This window comes from Culex quinquefasciatus, chromosome 3 (assembly GCF_015732765.1).
Source record: "Culex quinquefasciatus strain JHB chromosome 3, VPISU_Cqui_1.0_pri_paternal, whole genome shotgun sequence".
NCBI classification, from domain to species: Eukaryota; Metazoa; Arthropoda; class Insecta; order Diptera; family Culicidae; genus Culex; species Culex quinquefasciatus.
In genome coordinates, this window is record NC_051863.1 from 44,317,494 (window position 1) to 44,337,100 (window position 19,607).

The 19,607-nt window shown below is 33.0% G+C and overlaps 1 protein-coding gene across 1 annotated transcript in view; it reads right to left on the bottom strand.

Annotated features, from left to right (window-relative positions):
* Positions 1-13,153: 13,153 nt before the first annotated feature.
* The window catches only part of LOC6039147 (zinc finger protein Gfi-1b), a 42,286-nt gene continuing 35,832 nt past the window's right edge, over positions 13,154-19,607 (bottom strand). Inside the window, exon 2 of the mRNA XM_001848752.2 lies at positions 13,154-14,166. Within this exon, the coding sequence (XP_001848804.2) occupies positions 13,154-14,166 (1,013 nt within the window). The remainder of the gene's footprint in view (positions 14,167-19,607) is intronic.

The following is a 19,607-nucleotide window of genomic DNA, read 5'->3' on the forward strand; positions in this document are numbered from 1 at the left end:
TTTAAATTTTAAATCCAGAAAAAATAAAGGAGTCGTATCGCCCACCGTCACGAGTAGAGCGTCCAATTTCCCGTCCCGAGAACAAAAACCCGGGAATTTTCGGGATTTCCCGAAAAAAATATTTCCCATTATACTATTAATTTGTAAATTTCCCGCGAATTCCCAAAATTCTAGCAAAACTATACATTTTCATAACTTTTTGGTACACTTTTTGTTGGGGGATGGCTTCGAACCTGGGTCGTCTTCGATACCGTGGACTGTAAGACGGCAGCCACCTCCAACACGCCAGGGTAGAGACCCGGATGGAACCTGCCTCGGGTCCAGATTACGCCATGCATCGCACGACGGCCTTCCCGGCCGGTATTGGTTACTCCAGAATATCCCGGTGCACAGTCAAACCAACCACAGTGAAACCGGTCCCCTGGACCTAACTAAATCTAGAGGGTCAAAAATAGTTAAATTACACCTCCATTTGGAGATGATCCACAAAAAGGTTCATCCCGGGCCCTTCTCCTGAGAGCACTCACTCTAACTAATTGTAGTATCTCGTCCACATTATTCGTTAGGTTAAGTAGATTGTGTTAGTTCTGTTGGGTTAAAGATCACCAGCACAGTGGCCAACAGTGCTACAGTGACCAATACGCGCCTTTTTCTAGGGTAGGGTTAAGTGACCTAAATTGGACCCAAATATTCTTTGCCTTAGTCCCAAACACTTCTTTTTATTCAAAAAAAAAATGAAGGAACTCTATTTTATTTTATACAATTCAATGTACCGTTCCGTAGTAACAGTTCAATAGGGCGAATCTGCATTTGTAAACAAGCAGTCTATCCCTGCTTGTTTACAAAGGCAGATTCGCCCTATTGAACTGTTACTACGGTGTTCTTATTGAATTTTTCAGTTCGTCTGAAAATGTCATGTCATGGTTTATTTCAAAGGATATTGATTTCGGAAGAATTCAGAACTGTGAATAAACCTTGTTTATTTGTTGGGCAATTAAAAAATAAGATATTATGGAATATTTCAAAAATTCCAAATATTCAAAAACGTTGAGTTGTAATTGCATAAAAAATTGTATTCCAGGTAAAAAAATAAGATTTTTAAAGTAAATTCATTGCTTATCTATTTATTCATGATCTCAAACCAGAATGTAGGGGAACTATACCCTTTCTCAGCCTATTTCTATTATCGGCCTATCAGCACTTTGATCATGAATTACAGCTTATATAAAGTGTTTTTGACTGTTCCAAAGTAATAAATAGCTCAAATAAAAGTGAGCAAGCAACTCTCCATTGTTGAAAAATCTGAAAATGTTGATTTAATAGCAGAAACGGCAAAAGTGATGAGAATTGGTCGAACGGCTTAGTGTGATTAAGATGGGTATATTTCCCCTATGTTCTTTTTTATTTCAACTTACTTTTCAATATTATTCTATACAAACAAAAATTTGTTGACCGAATACGGTAAAGATTACCGAATTTTCAACTGCTGAACACAGTTCGGTAAACTGTAAACTACCGAATGCGATAAATAATTCCGAAATTCGGTTATGAAGTTCATTATTGTTCATCGTGCAACTGAAATTCGGTAAAATTTTGTTCATTTTGACTTATGGTTTACCGACCTAAACTTTACCGATTTTTTTACTGTACCATATTGTCTCAAACTGGTCACAGAGACAAACTTAAAAACAATTTTTTGCAATTCCGTCGTAAAACTACTTACTTTTCCTGTCATTCTTGAAAGACGAAATAGCCTACTTTTCTGTAACAAAAATAACAGAATCAAATAGCAACACTTTTCAAAATAAATGCTGAAAAGTTCTACTTTTCAGCATTGAAACGGGTGCTGAAAAGTTGAACTTTTCAGCACTTGTTTTGAAAAGTAACACTTTTCATTTTTTTATTCATTTAAACGATTCATTGACAAAATACATGGAAATTTGACTTAAAATTTTACTTAATGGGTGTTTTTTTGGAATTATCAAAAAATGTTGTATGGAACTCGTTGCAAAACTTGATTTTTCAGCACTCTTCGTATTTATCCAACTCGGTGAACCTCGTTGGATAAATGTACGACACGTGCTGAAAAAATCCTCTTTTTGCAACTTGTTGCATAAACTACTATTATGGTTTTGGAGCATAGGTTCATTTTACTACATAGTGATTAAAAGAAAAAAATACCTTAACAAAAAATACTGTTCATTGTATTTTTACGAAGACAGCTCATAAATTTAGAAAATTTATATATTTTCTTGAAGTTGTATGGTTTTACAAACACACCAATTTTGACCATTTAAGTTGCTATTATAAACAATTTTGTGCAAAATATTTATCAGAACCAGGATCAGAACAATTTTTGATAAATTTCAAAATTCCCGGGAAATTTCTTAAAAATTTCCCGTTTCCCGGAAATTTAGCAACCCCGCGAAATTGGACGCCCTAGTCACGAGGTATTTAAAATGGACCTCGGATTAGTGATCAGAGACCAAAATTACCCCGCAGACAAATGAAATTGAAGAGGAGTCGGAGCAACTTTTTCCCATTTCATGTGAGTATTTTTATTGTTATTTTAATTTTATTTTTTTTATTTTTTGCTAAAAAAAATCCAAAATTTGCATTTCAAGAAAAAAAACAGTTTCAGCTGACCCGTAACGAATCAATTCTACTTTCCGTTCCCGAACTAGATTTCACCAGTCCGACTCCGAGGGGCTCGCCCCGTCCAAATTCTTTGCTCTCAACGCCGTCGAGGGCACGCGCAAGTAAATCACTTGAAACGGACAGCTCTGGCGAGTGTTCGCGCCCCTGCCAAGAATAGACCCCGTTGTGCCTGTGTGTGACCCCGAACTGTGCGGTGAACGGGCTCACATGAAGCTAATTGAGACGGAATCTTGTGGCGGATATTTGAGGTTTCAACCTTGAAGTTGAGGGAATTTGGCGGCGATCAATGGTATTGATTGAGCTGCCATGTCTGGATGTCTAGGACTTTGCGTTGAAATTAACCTAGTTCACAGTCTTCGAACCGATTTTTTTTTTGTTTCGATAATCGCGTGGGAATTGTCTCACTGTTGGCGCGACTAGAAAAACCGGTTCGTTTCAGCTTGGCAAACAGTAGCAACTTTAATTGATTTTGATTGGTTTGTCATCTTATAGTCAAAATTTAATCCTCTTCAAACGTTGAATGACTGCTCCCAAGTGGGGTATTTCCTTGAGTAAGTGGCGTGAGATCGCTAAAACTTGATGAAATCATTCGGAGAATCTGGGAAAAGGTATTGAGATGAATTTCATGAACAAGTTACACAACATTGATGATAGAAGAATGTTTATTGTTTTATTAAAAAAAAATAAAAACAAACTAAAACTACTCGAACCGCTGACTTATTGTCACCATTCCCGCAATCTCATAAATAAATGGTATCGATGACATGCTCATTAGATAAATCGCGCGGTAATTTATTCAGCATCAACTGCCAAGCTGCATACAATCTAGCATCTTTCCATCAGTTCAACGGAATAATCTCGATCCACCTGGGGCCAGCAGCTTGCTCACCGTTTGCTCAACAGTTGAGGATATCCTTCTCCTTGTTTTCATACAACTCTCCAGTACTGAGAAACACACCTCGTCCGAATGCAGCCGCAAAAATCGCGAAAAACAAATAAACAATTCAATTACATTAGCATTCATAAATGTCACCAATATCGGTGTTTAATAAATTACCTCCCCACTTCTGCTGCTGGTGCTACATGCAGTTGATTAAATGTGACAAGGCGCCTGGCCAAACCCGGGTGTCAAATCCAACGGGGTGTGGGACTTGAAGCGAGCTCATCCGAGGACGTGTTGGGGCGTGGGGATGCACTTTTTTGTTGGATACCGTGGACCATATAGGCCGATTGGCAGAATTTGCAATGCAAACGTTGCTGTTCCATTTGCTTGTCCTGCAACTTTTGCATTAGGGTGATCTGGCGAATTTCTCATAATTTTAGTATTTTTTTTTAACCCTGCCATAAACTTTAAACATTTTGATATTAATTAATTTTAATTAATTTCTCTTCTCAGTAACTTGATTTTTTTCAATTAAAAAAAGTAAAATCACTTTAGCCTTAGTTTTGGACACCCTACCCACCATGGGAAATAAAGCAGATATTGTCACAACTGCCTTTTGCTACTGATGTATAGGGAAAGGTATCAAAAGACAGACTGTATTTATTTCAAGATCATGTTTGAACGGTTCCTGGCCAAACACACCAACAAACACACACACACGGCTGACTTTAGAACTCGAAGCTCGCCCGTGCGAGGTAGGCATTACAACCGGCACCACCACCACCGCACTTCTACTCTCCGGGAGCGGAATTTATTACCATATTATTATTCAATGAATTATGCAAATCTTGGCGCATTTTTTCGACCCATTGTCTGTGCGACCAGCAGCCATGTTCCAGGGGAACTATGGGGATGTGTGTGTGTCTGTCTGTGTGTAAGTGCATAAATTAGCAGTTTAAGACATTGATCTTCGCGAATTGCTTCCTCGATGGGGAGGGTGAAGAATTGGCTGGCGTTAGATGAACAGCTGTGCAATCGGTAAAGTGTGATTTAAGGCAAAGTTATGTGTTGATGGTATGCTAAACACTTTGGTACGATGCAACTACGGGGATGGAAGGACGGAACAATGCTTTTGTCACCCATGAGTTAGTCTCCTGACGATTTTAGATTATCTTATTGTGTCGAAATCATACCCAGTGAAGCTTTGGATATTTGTGTCGATATTTCAAAACAAGTTTAGTGATTACGTGGAAAATTATCTGTGTATAAGGATTTTAATTCAAAGCCTGAGAATTCCCACTTATTCCAACAACTTCACACATAAATACTCACCAATTCACGCTAGAATTCCCATAAGTTCCCACGAACTCTTAAAAAAAATCTACCAAATTCACACACAAATTTACACAAATTCCCAAAAATACTCACAAATTCACACAAATACTCACAAGTTACCAAAAAATCTCACAAATTCTAACAAACTCACACACCAACTCACAGAAAAAGCACAAAATCCCGCAAAACCCCAATAAAATTATAGACAAATTTTCATAAATTCAAACACAAATTTCAACAAATACCCACAAATTCTTTCAAAATTCCCATAAACTTCAACAAGTTTACAAGTAAATTTCACAAACACTCACGAATTCTCACAAATTTACACAAAATTTATCCCGGGAATTCCCGGGACAAAAAACCCGGGATTTTTCAAAAACCGGGAATTCCTGAATCCCGGGATTTTTTATATTTCCCGGAATCGAAAAAAAATTGGACTGTAAATTCAGTTTTGGTTGTGAAATAGATGAACTGGTGAATACTTAGTAATCGATAAGAAGTTTAAAGCATATAAATTCGTGTTCGGCATATAAAAGTAACAATTTGGATTATTAGGGAAAATTGTAAAAAATTTGGTTTATAGATCATCAAAATACCTAGCGCATAAAATATTTTCTATTTAATTTTAAATATTTTTAAAAAGACTTATATCATAGGTATTAACGACTATTTATGATTTTAAATTTTAAAATAATATTTTATTTAATTATTTTTCATTAAACACCAACGGCAATTAAAAAAAAGTGTAACGAAATAAGACAGCTGTTTAAGCCATTTATTTTTGGCATAATGTTTTGATTTTTTTTATGATTTCGGATGTTTTAACCGTACGGAACGGAACCGATTTACAAATTTATTGCTCTAAAATCTTCTGTACCTATTGGACTGTAGTCCCTGTTTTCCCCAGTTGGCGGTAGTGACTCAAAGATATTTTGTGAAATTTATTGAGTTAGTTTTAAAAGTGAACCCGTCTTGTATCATTTGAGTTTTGTGTACTTGTTGATATGAAAAGACGAGGTGGTTTTGTGCCTTTTTGAGAGTGTGTCTTGGAATATGCTAGACACATCTCAAGGGGGCTTTTGTCCTCCTCCTAATAAATAAAATGAAAAATGAAAATGAATTATGTTTTATAGAAAACCTGAAATTTTAAACCAATCTTTAATTTTACATTGACTGGTATCATTTTATTTGTTATGGCTTCTTGGTTTAAGACTTTTTCAAAGAATTTTGTTTAAGTTTTCTAGTCATGACACATTGCAAAGCATTGCTAAGACTGTTTTTATTTGATTCACATTCACATAAAATTTATGGGTCAAAAGCACAACAAAAAATAAAAAATAAAAACATTTTTTATTGAGCTAATTTTATGATTTTAACGGTACACATCAACCAAAGCTTTTGCACCCAGATTATTGCTACAGACATTTTAGTATCTTCAGAACTACGGAAACTATCGATATAATTTTTTATTCATCCTCTAAATTACTGTCTTCATAGTTATTTACAACCAGAGGCGCCGACTAGTCCAAAATGTTGGGGGGGCACGGTTGTTTTCCGAAATCGTTAGGTGAGAGTGGTGATTTGATGTTTAAGTTTATTGTATATCACGAATTTTACCAATTTGAATATTACGATGTGATAAGAGCAAAATTTTAGAACTTTAGAAATTGGAAAATGCACATTTAAAAACAAATTTTTTTTCAAATCTGCAATTTAGAAAAAAATAACAGAAAAAAATAAATATTCCAAAATTTAAAAAAAGTTTAACCCTAGGGTTAAAAAAACTCATGGCTTAAAAATGTTAAGAAATCAAAAGTTGAAATTCAGAAATTTAAAAAATCAGAAATTTGGAAATTATAAAAAAAAACAATGTTTAAAAAAATCGAAAATTTAACATCAATTTATTTGTTCAGAATTTAAGAATATAAGAATTTAAGATGTTAAGAATTTAAGAATTTAAGAATTTAAGAATTTAAGAATTTAAGAATTTAAGAATTTAAGAATTTAAGAATTTAAGAATTTAAGAATTTAAGAATTTAAGAATTTAAGAATTTAAGAATTTAAGAATTTAAGAATTTAAGAATTTAAGAATTTAAGAATTTAAGAATTTAAGAATTTAAGAATTTAAGAATTTAAGAATTTAAGAATTTAAGAATTTAAGAATTTAAGAATTTAAGAATTTAAGAATTTAAGAATTTAAGAATTTAAGAATTTAAGAATTTAAGAATTTAAGAATTTAAGAATTTAAGAATTTAAGAATTTAAGAATTTAAGAATTTAAGAATTTAAGAATTTAAGAATTTAAGAATTTAAGAATTTAAGAATTTAAGAATTTAAGAATTTAAGAATTGAAGAATTTAAGAATTTAAGAATTTAAGAATTTAAGAATTTAAGAATTTAAGAATTTAGAATTTAAGAATTTAAGAATTTAAGAATTTAAGAATTTAAGAATTTAAGAATTTAAGAATTTAAGAATTTAAGAATTTAAGAATTTAAGAATTTAAGAATTTAAGAATTTAAGAATTTAAGAATTTAAGAATTTAAGAATTTAAGAATTTAAGAATTTAAGAATTTAAGAATTTAAGAATTTAAGAATTTAAGAATTTAAGAATTGAAGAATTTAAGAATTTAAGAATTTAAGAATTTAAGAATTTAAGAATTTAAGAATTTAAGAATTTAAGAATTTAAGAATTTAAGAATTTAAGAATTTAAGAATTTAAGAATTTAAGAATTTAAGAATTTAAGAATTTAAGTTAAGAATTTAAGAATTTAAGAATTTAAGAATTTAAGAATTTAAGAATTTAAGAATTTAAGAATTTAAGAATTTAAGAATTTAAGAATTTAAGAATTTAAGAATTTAAGAATTTAAGAATTTAAGAATTTAAGAATTTAAGAATTTAAGAATTTAAGAATTTAAGAATTTAAGAATTTAAGAATTTAAGAATTTAAGAATTTAAGAATTTAAGAATTTAAGAATTTAAGAATTTAAGAATTTAAGAATTTAAGAATTTAAGAATTTAAGAATTTAAGAATTTAAGAATTTAAGAATTTAAGAATTTAAGAATTTAAGAATTTAAGAATTTAAGAATTTAAGAATTTAAGAATTTAAGAATTTAAGAATTTAAGAATTTAAGAATTTAAGAATTTAAGAATTTAAGAATTTAAGAATTTAAGAATTTAAGAATTTAAGAATTTAAGAATTTAAGAATTTAAGAATTTAAGAATTTAAGAATTTAAGAATTTAAGAATTTAAGAATTTAAGAATTTAAGAATTTAAGAATTTAAGAATTTAAGAATTTAAGAATTTAAGAATTTAAGAATTTAAGAATTTAAGAATTTAAGAATTTAAGAATTTAAGAATTTAAGAATTTAAGAATTTAAGAATTTAAGAATTTAAGAATTTAAGAATTTAAGAATTTAAGAATTTAAGAATTTAAGAATTTAAGAATTTAAGAATTTAAGAATTTAAGAATTTAAGAATTTAAGAATTTAAGAATTTAAGAATTTAAGAATTTAAGAATTTAAGAATTTAAGAATTTAAGAATTTAAGAATTTAAGAATTTAAGAATTTAAGAATTTAAGAATTTAAGAATTTAAGAATTTAAGAATTTAAGAATTTAAGAATTTAAGAATTTAAGAATTTAAGAATTTAAGAATTTAAGAATTTAAGAATTTAAGAATTTAAGAATTTAAGAATTTAAGAATTTAAGAATTTAAGAATTTAAGAATTTAAGAATTTAAGAATTTAAGAATTTAAGAATTTAAGAATTTAAGAATTTAAGAATTTAAGAATTTAAGAATTTAAGAATTTAAGAATTTAAGAATTTAAGAATTTAAGAATTTAAGAATTTAAGAATTTAAGAATTTAAGAATTTAAGAATTTAAGAATTTAAGAATTTAAGAATTTAAGAATTTAAGAATTTAAGAATTTAAGAATTTAAGAATTTAAGAATTTAAGAATTTAAGAATTTAAGAATTTAAGAATTTAAGAATTTAAGAATTTAAGAATTTAAGAATTTAAGAATTTAGGAATTTAAGAATTTAAGAATTTAAGAATTTAAGAATTTAAGAATTTAAGAATTTAAGAATTTAAGAATTTAGGAATTTAAGAATTTAAGAATTTAAGAATTTAAGAATTTAAGAATTTATGAATTTATGAATTTCAGAATTTCAGAATTTAAGAATAACCAAAAAGATACACAAACGGTTTTTAATAAAATCAAAAAAAGCATTATGACAACTTGATACGACCAAAAATTTGCAATTTTTTAAAAAGAAATCAAGAAAAAAAATACCTAAAATTACTCAAAAAAATATCGAATTTATCAGCTTTTTTTTAATGTAAAGCTGTCATCAAATGACTATTTTGAAAAGTGTTTCACTTTATTTTCGCTAAATCCTGATCTACAATGGCAAATCGCAGAATGTTGCGTCTGAAAACTTGATGATTGTTTTGACAAGAGTTTGCGTAAGTTTGCTCTTGTATACTAAGCTTGCTGGTTTTCCTACCTAGTTAGCATAAGAGAGCGCAGTAGTATAGATGAAACGCTGTCGATTTAAAAAAAAAATTGAATTATTTTACAGATTCGCTTACAAGAATTCTATCCAATTCCAATTTAGTTTTAAATATTATTTTCAATTATTTCTGTGATTTTTTTTTTGTAAAATTTAAAATAAGAATATTTTTCTTCTAAAATTTCTGGGGGGGCACAATGTATGGGCTGCCCCCCCTGCCCAATTTTAAGGGGGGCAAAAAGTACCGTGCCCCCCCAGAGTCGGCGCCCCTGTTTACAACAAAGTTTGAATATTTTAACAATCAGATACTTGCAGGATTGGGTCCGTAAGTTTGACAAATTTTGAATAGCAAGACAACAACTTCCTTGGTTGCTGTGCACCCTTAAGCTAGAAAATCATAATAAATATAATGAAAACATAGATTATAAGACCGTTTCAAAAATTTCCCGTGATTAAAAAAAAATTGGACGCCTTAACCCACATTTTACAGAAAACTTCCCCCAAAAGCTCACTAATTCGCACACATATTTCCACAAGTTCATTCATTTATTTGAGGCAATTTCAACATTCTTGGTCATCCGCTGCCCGATTACCACAAGTTTCTATAAAAAATTGTAGGCTCTTAAATAGCCACAAATTGATAGAAATTCCCGCAACTTCATACACAAATACCCACAAGTTAAAAATGCCCACAAATTCTATCAACTTAATACACATATTCCAAAAATTCACATAAAATACATAGAAAAATCATGAACAAATTCTCAAATAATTCCACAAACCCACAAAAATAAGTTATCAAAAATGCTTTAAAAAAACACTAACTTTATACACCAATTCCAAAATTTCACTAAAATTCCCTTGAAAATTTCCATAAATACCCAGATAAAATCTTCATTTACACCGATTCTCACAAATTTATGCATAAATTTTCACAAGTGTTTACAAAAAGAGATGCTTGCTCTACGTTTCAATGGCACACTTGGCTAAGTTCTAACCAGGGGGTAGCGAAGAAGCCGCCATCTTGGAAGTTCAGATTACAAACACTGTGAATCAGTATTATTCATATTACTTTGGTAACACGAAGTGTGTAATCTTGGTTAAACTCAAAAGTCCCATGAAAATGTGTAAAACCAAACTGAAAAATTTGTAATACCGATTCACAGTGTACGGGCGCACTGTTTGATCGACCAAAAGAAAAAAAAAGCAAAAAAGGTAAACAGAAAAATCACTTTTTTCGATATGAATTTTCAGCCAATATTGGGATGGAATCTCCAAGGATATGATAGATTTTGCCATCAGCAACACAATTCACGTGTTTTTTCAGGTATTTATTACAATTTGACAGCTATTGCTTTTGTTGTGGGCTCTCATTTGACAACCGTACTAATTTAGACTGTTGTCAGTTTTCTTTGGTTGGAATAGGGTTGCCATCCCCCCGGTTCTAACAGACGTTGTCAGATGAGGTATGTTTATGGTAATTTTTAATAACAGAAAGCTATTGACTGCGAATATTAGTTCCATCGGCGTCTTCTCTTAAAAAAAAGTTCCCGTAAATTTCCAGAATATGTTGGGCTCTCAAATCTCCCCAAATATCAACAAATTCAGAGAGGTGGGCAAAATCGCTCTATTTTGAGAGCCGCTCATTTTCGTTCGCTCTTTAAAATGAGGCGCTCTTTTGAACGGCTCTTTAGCTCTTTTTCAAAATTTGGATGAAAAGGCCTTTTCCTTTTCCGGTAAAAATATTTACGAGACTGAAAAACCAAGTCTGTCATACAGAAATTGCCACAAAAAAAAACACCAAAAAACCCGTTTTCAACATTTTCATTTTTAAAACCGATCTATCTTCCCAAAGATTGGACATAGGACAATGGTCAATATGCACGGAGAAAAAAGAATTCCCAAAATCGTGAACAAGCGTTCATGAAAATGAGAACCACGAACAAAGTGTTCAAATTTCATGGTACGTTTTTCAAAATCGTACCATGGAATTTGAACACTTTGTTCGAGGTTCCCATTTTCATGAACGCTTGTTCACGATTTTAAGAACTCTTTTTTCTCCGTGTGGAGACTTTTATGTAAAATTGTCTGGAGAATCGATTCCCACTACCGGTTTTTGAAAATTTTGACGTTTAGACCACTTTTCTAAAAAAAAAAAGATTTAGTAAATGATTTTTGTATTTTTTTAGGAAAGACAAACCATCCAGCATTTTTCATCAGTCTTTTGATTGTATTTTAGGCTATTTCCTCAAAAAATTTGACCGAAAAAAAAACACGACATCACCTTTAAATTTAAGTTTTAGACTAAAAATCATAAAATCTCATAGATGTGGCGTGTATTTTTTTTCAGTGTATTTTTTCAGAAAGTCCGTCCAATTTCCTACAAGTTTGTCTTTGACCACTTTTTGACACGACGCAACAGCTTCGAGATACAGTGATTTTTAAATTACTAAATACACAAATATTTAAATACCTTACGCCCTTCTCAAATGTTATTTTCGAGTACTATTGGCTCCATATACACAAAAATGGCTTATATAGGCCTAGGATAACATGTCAACAAAGTTTCATTGAAATCGAAGAAGGTCGAGTACAAAAGTATCCGAAAAAATCCTGATTTGAGCTGGAATTGCTCTAAAGCAACACATCGACCCTTGAAATCGACTGATTCGGTAATTTCAAATTTTGTAGATAACGACTAGTATTTTTGTTAATTTTAATAATAGATGAATTGCAACCGTTTCAGTTTATATCTTTATATTTTCTACTCTTTTTTAGAGAAACTTTCCCCTCTACCTCTCCTCGTGGCACCACGCAAATATAAGACATAAATATTTAACATTTCAAAGCTGCGCGCAGTGAAAACACACAGAATTCACCGGAATAAAAACAAACCACATGTATCGCACACAGCAGGGTATGTGTCCTCAAATATTGAAATATTTTCCTGCCCTGTCTCGAGACACTTGCTAAATTCGAAAAGCAAACATTTCTCCACCGTCTGTGGCCCTGGGTCTGGGGATCCTTGTACGCGAGCAGCGCAACCCATAAGCGCCCGGGAACATTGTGGGCAAACATGGGGACCACGGCAATGTAAAATATGGCCACTGGAATGCTAATACAGCAGGGGACAATGCTACCGAAACCGGGGTTCGGAGCCGAATCCTGGGCGATTCTCGGGTGTCCACGGAGGGAAAATTGGAACTTTTTTTTATATATTTATTAAGTGTTAGTGAAAGCTACTGCAATTTAATAGTTTTAAATGTTTTAAAAATATTTCCCTCAGTGCGAACTTTTCTCCTGGAATTCCTTCACTTTCAATTCACACCAGTCTGGCCGACAATGCAACGCCGCGCCAGAGTGTCGCGCGCGAGCCCAAAAATATCGTAAAACGTAAAACATTTACCAGACCTGCTCGACGCGGCCAATATGCCGATTGCTGGAACGTGTTTCTGCTACCGTCTGGTGTTTGCTGCCGGTGCAGACATCCGAACTCTGGTAGCTTCAACGGTTTAGAGGTATTTTTTGTTTATGAAACGAAGAACATAACCGCAAAGAGATCTTCAAAAAAATGTAATGAAATCTATGCATAAGCGAAGCAAAGATCAAAAATGACTTACTCGGCGCCGATCAAATCGTTTGCATCACCAGTGAGCAACCAATCGTAAGCTACTACGATTCGCGAACCAAGCAATTTAACCAATATTGAAAAAAAAGAATTTTGTTTCAAATTTAAATATCAAAATTTATTCAATAATATCTAATTCTTCTTCACAATCACAGTTTTATTTTTGTGACTGATTTCATGCTGCTCCACATAGTCCAACCGCCCAAAGCGCTTATCGCAGAACCTGCAGCCGAACGGTGACTCCCCGTGACTCGTCCAGATGTGGCGTTTCAGATCGTAGGGACGGCTGAACCGCTTCGTGCATTGCTGACATCCGTACGGCTTAAAGGCATCGTTATGCTTCCGGACGTGAGTCTGCAGCAGTTCCACAGACGAATACTTCTTGCCACACTGCGCACACGTATGCTCCTTGGGTCCCGAATGGTTGTAGTGGTTGTGCTGAAGCAGACCCCGACGACTCTTGAACGCCTGGTTGCACGGCAGGCAGTAGAACTCGGACTCGGTGACCGGGACTTTGGGCAAGGGCTTGCGTCCTCGCTTTCGGGCCTGCTTGCTGGGCGTTGGTTCGTGAGCATTTGCAGCCTCCAACGACGAGCTGGTTGAGTGTTTCTCCGGTGATACTGTCGCCGGAATGTCATTGTACTCGCTACTTGATGTTGCCGAACTACCCGAATCCAAAGGTGATACTACTGCTGCACCGTTCTGTCCCAGAATTACTTCATGTGACATTATATAGCTAGTCGCCTGTTCCTCCAGAAGGTCTTGCGGATCTGAAATGCTGATCATATCGGCGTAGCTATAAGGCTGCTGATCCAACTCCGTATCCGCTGTAGAACCTTCGCAATACGGAATTTCAGCTTGCTGCGGCGGTGAGCAAGTCGAATACACTTCCGAACTTCCAATATAGTAGATCGTCTGCTGGTCCGGAAGGTAATCCGGAACAGTTCCATCGTCGAATGGCGATTCCTGCTCGTAGTACAAACCGACATTCTGGGCGCTTTCTATTGAAAACGACGGAAGTATAAAATGCAAGTTGCTATTGGCGTAGTACTCGTCAACTTGATGATGGCTACCGAACGTGCAATCGACTCCAAACTCCATCCTTGTAGAATTTTTCTGGATGTTGATGGCGTTTTGCTCAAGTGCTAGGAATGAACGATTTGTGGTTGAACTACGGTGAGATAAGCCTTAAATACCAAGTACAGGTAATACTGAGCACCGTAAATATTGCACCTGAACGGCAGCTTCATACTGTGTCTAGGTAATCAAACGTTACAGTCGAGAAAAAAAGCTTGAACCTAATGTTCATTGTTACCTGTCACATGATTTTTTTACAACTTTATAAATTCATAAATTTATAAATTCATAAATTCATAAATTCATAAATTCATAAATTCATAAATTCATAAATTCATAAATTCATAAATTCATAAATTCATAAATTCATAAATTCATAAATTCATAAATTCATAAATTCATAAATTCATAAATTCATAAATTCATAAATTCATAAATTCATAAATTCATAAATTCATAAATTCATAAATTCATAAATTCATAAATTCATAAATTCATAAATTCATTAAATTCATAAATTCATAAATTCATAAATTCATAAATTCATAAATTCATAAATTCATAAATTCATAAATTCATAAATTCATAAATTCATAAATTCATAAATTCATAAATTCATAAATTCATAAATTCATAAATTCATAAATTCATAAATTCATAAATTCATAAATTCATAAATTCATAAATTCATAAATTCATAAATTCATAAATTCATAAATTCATAAATTCATAAATTCATAAATTCATAAATTCATAAATTCATAAATTCATAAATTCATAAATTCATAAATTCATAAATTCATAAATTCATAAATTCATAAATTCATAAATTCATAAATTCATAAATTCATAAATTCATAAATTCATAAATTCATAAATTCATAAATTCATAAATTCATAAATTCATAAATTCATAAATTCATAAATTCATAAATTCATAAATTCATAAATTCATAAATTCATAAATTCATAAATTCATAAATTCATAAATTCATAAATTCATAAATTCATAAATTCATAAATTCATAAATTCATAAATTCATAAATTCATAAATTCATAAATTCATAAATTCATAAATTCATAAATTCATAAATTCATAAATTCATAAATTCATAAATTCATAAATTCATAAATTCATAAATTCATAGATTCATAAATTCATAAATTCATAAATTCATAAATTCATAAATTCATAAATTCATAAATTCATAAATTCATAAATTCATAAATTCATAAATTCATAAATACATAAATTCATAAATTCATAAATTTATAAATTCATAAATTCATAAATTCATAAATTCATAAATTCATAAATTCATAAATTCATAAATTCATAAATTCATAAATTCATAAATTCATAAATTCATAAATTCATAAATTCATAAATTCATAAATTCATAAATTCATAAATTCATAAATTCATAAATTCATAAATTCATAAATTCATAAATTCATAAATTCATAAATTCATAAATTCATAAATTCATAAATTCATAAATTCATAAATTCATAAATTCATAAATTCATAAATTCATAAATTCATAAATAAATTCATAAATTCATACATGGCGATACAAAAAAAATAGTTTGAGAATTGAGAACAATGTGTTATGAAAAAATTACAATTGATTGGTGCAGGTTTTGTAAAGAAAATTATAATAATTTCTCATCACAGTTTTAAAAGTGAAGTTTACATATTAACTATTCTTGAATCGTTTTTGCTCCCGAAACCGGTAAGCACTTCCTACTCTGCCAACAAATCAATTCGTCCCTCTTTACCCTTAAGTCAAATCCGCACCTACAGTCCTAAGACCAAAGACCGTCCAAAGATCCCGTCTTGACGTGCGGGGGAGCGCGCGCGCGCTCCGGTATAATTGAATCCAATAATTCATTGTACCACTTCAATCAACGATCTTCCCACTCACCAGCAGCGACTAAAACCCTTGATGGGTTGACATTCACCTTTGCTGGAAATTGAATGCGCGATCCCCGGAAGGGCTTCGCGGACGAGCCGCCGAGGGATCCTATTAAAATGAAGAGATCACATGTGCCCCTTCGGAGATGGCCTCTGGATGGAGTTTGAAAACCTTCAAACGGCAACTGTAGACTTTAGGGTAAGGCGATGGATTGATGATTTCTTGATCCAAAGAAGCTTAAAATGACCCTACAGTCTAAGAAGATTAGGAAGGTCAACAATATCGGCAGCTACCCTACCCACATGGTGATTGTGTCGCGAAAAAGTGAGTGGGATTCGCCGAGATGATGAAGTCCCGCCGTCAGCAGCGGAGGCTTTCTTCGTTTGAGGGGCCAACTTGACTTGCCGATGCATCGATCAGACCTTTGCAGCCGTTTTGACGGTGGACCTTATCGCCGGATGGCGATGACAATACCGTGGTGAGGGCGGTTGACACTGAACGTGAACATTTCTTTCAATTAAGAGGGGGTCGTCTCTGGCTTGGAGGTGGATTCTAATCTCGATGGTTCCTGATGGATATTGGAGAAATTGACATCCTGGCTAAACGCTTAAAGCTGTTAAATAATAACTTTCCATTTAAAACTTCATAAAACTCCTCATAATATATTGTGATACTTAATCATGGTTCCCGCTCCGAACTGTCAATTTCACTCTTCTCGTGTGGTGAACATAAATGAAAATGTCACATGCTGAGGCGAACCCGACCCTGAACCATTGGATTGCCCTTGGTCAGTGTTGCTCGAGATCGCCTGGGGCGCGGCCGACACGCGAAGATCGTATTACGGTAGTTCCCGTGGACACGTGTAAAACAATTTTCCACCCGCGCGCGCACGCTGGATGACCACACAAACATACACTGAGAAACAATTAATTTCACATTTACACGGGTCACACTTGTTGGGCACGCAAACGCGTCGAAAAAAGTGCGAGATAAAGTGAGAAGGAAAGATTTGGACTCTGTCTCGTAATGGGACGTGAGATAAATTGCACTTTTTCCGATGTAATTGGTTCTGCCCATTTGAAGGAGTGAGGAATAGGGGTTTTCAACCAAATAAATTTTCAACGTAAAACTTTGTTTTTACTTTTAATTCCTAAAACATATTAATTGATGTTTTGTTGTATCAACAAGTTTTGTTTTTGTGCAAACAAGTCCCCAATAACAAAAATATTGAGCACAACCATCTAAAAAAATTAGTATCATTCTTTAACAATGCTAAACTAACTCGCTCTCTCACTACGATGTTTGAATTTTTAAACCGTTGCCACCAACACTCAATTTAAAACTTGCAAAATTATAAAATCGGATCACATGATGATGCCGGGACCGTGGTGTAGGGGTAAGCGTGATTGCATTTCACCCAGTCGGCCTGGGTTCGATCCCAGAAGGTCCCGGTGGCAAATTTTGAGACGAGATTTGTCTGATCACGCCTTCCGTCGGACGGGAAGTAAATGTTGGCCCCGGACTAACCTAAAAAGGTTAGGTCGTTAGCTCAGTCCAGGTGTAGGAGTCGTCTCCCTGGGTCCTGTCCTGGTGGAGTCGCTGGTAGGCAGTTGGACTCACAATCCAAAGGTCATCAGTTCGAATCCCGGGGTGGATGGAAGCTAAGGTGTAAAAAGAGGTTTGCAATTGCCTCAACAATCAAGCCTTCGGACACCTAGTTTCGAGTAGGAATCTCGCAATCGAGAACGCCAAGGCAATGCTGTAGAGCGAATAATTTGATTTTTTTGATTTTTTGATTTTTGATCACATGAACTCAGTGTTGCATTCATCACGCGCTCGTGAGCGCTCACTTTTCGCTCATTCGTGAGGAGAAGCGCTACGCGAGCTAGCTCATGGTTGCTCCGATTTTTTCAGCTCGCGTTTGCTCCACGCTCACGCTAGCGCGAAATATGCGAAATATGCTCACGGAGCGCTCATTTTTTACGTATCGCTAATCATTAAACGTTTATGATGAAGTTTTTATCAATTCTAGATGGATTTTTTGCTTAAGACGCAGTAGGGCTGTGGAAATATCACTTTGTAAACTAATTTTATGTTATATGAATTGGAATAGCTTATTTTCGTCAGCCATGTTTTTGAATAAAAGGATGGATTCGCAAGGGTCAAATCATTTTGGAAACATACTTAAAGGCCTTATTGTATTAAGGTAAGCAAAATGGTGCGGGGGAGGGGTATAGACGCCCAATAAAAGGGCCTGCAAACCTAAGAAAAACTTACAAAACAATGAATTGGTTCAAGAGGATTAGTTCGATTCAATTTCATGTGCTTGGTTGATTGAAATATAACATTAAACTGTTTTATTTACCTAATCAGTGATTTGACTACATTTCCAAAGTGCGGGTCTGAATAAGCTACCATTAAAAAAAGTTATTCCGTTCATTAAAGCTTTCAGTCATTCAGTGATTAGAAACGGCTAATAATTTCTACAAAGTTAGTCTTTATTTGGACAAACCTACTTTGGCTTACCAGCTCACGTGAGCGCAAAACGGTCCGGTGAGCGTGAGCGATGATTAAGACTAAAGGTGGGCAAAACCACTCTTTTTTAGGAGCCGCTCATTCTCGCTCGCTCTTTAAAATGAGCCGCTCTTTCGAACGGTTCTTTCACTCTTGCTAAAAAATTTGTCGTTTTTTAAGAATTATGAATTTGTTTTATTACACTTTAAGCCACTTCCCCCTTTCAAAATCGGTTCAAAAAATCAGGGGGCACAAAAATATAAAAAAAAACTTCTAAATTTTAAAGGAAACAGAAGTTATTTCCTGCGTTAAGAATCAAATTTAGTATGTCTGGAATTGAAAAAAAAATATTTTCAGTTTTTTGTGGGATTCCAATGTTCAGCACCGCAAAAAAGTTTTTTTTGGCGAAAAAAAATCTCTTCAATACTTGGGTATTTCAAAAACTAATGATTGGAAAACAACTGGGCAGGTTAAAATGCTCTTTCAAATAATTTTTTCATTCAAATGTCTAGACCATGGCTTTTTGCTTAATTTTTAAAAAATATTTTTACAATCTTAAAATACCAACTTTCATATAAAAAATAAATAATTCCATATTGAATGTTTGGCCCTTTTGAAATGTTAGTCTACATTCTAAATTTTTCAAAACATTTTGTCGGAAAGATCATAAAATTGAAAATGTGAAACTTAAAAGCCTATTTTTCTTTTATTCGCTGTACTTCAGCAACCCTACTTTTTAATCAAAAAACATAACACGGCGGCAAAATTTTTGTCCATTCTTTTCTATGGCTCAATAGTTGCGGTTTTTTGTCCCATAAATATATCAAAAATGTCCAAAATTATCAAAAATGTGGATTCTGGTTAATTTAAAAATCGTCAACTGGTTAATTTAAAAATCTTCAACAAAAAATCCGTGTACCTATTCTTTCCGAATAGTCCTCACAAACACCTAAAACTTAGCTGAAGACACCACATCGATCAAAAAATTCCTTCGTAAATCACAGATTTTCCAACATTTACGTAACATTTTTGTATGGACAGCTACCAAAATTTTATGGGGCTTTGTATGGGTGAA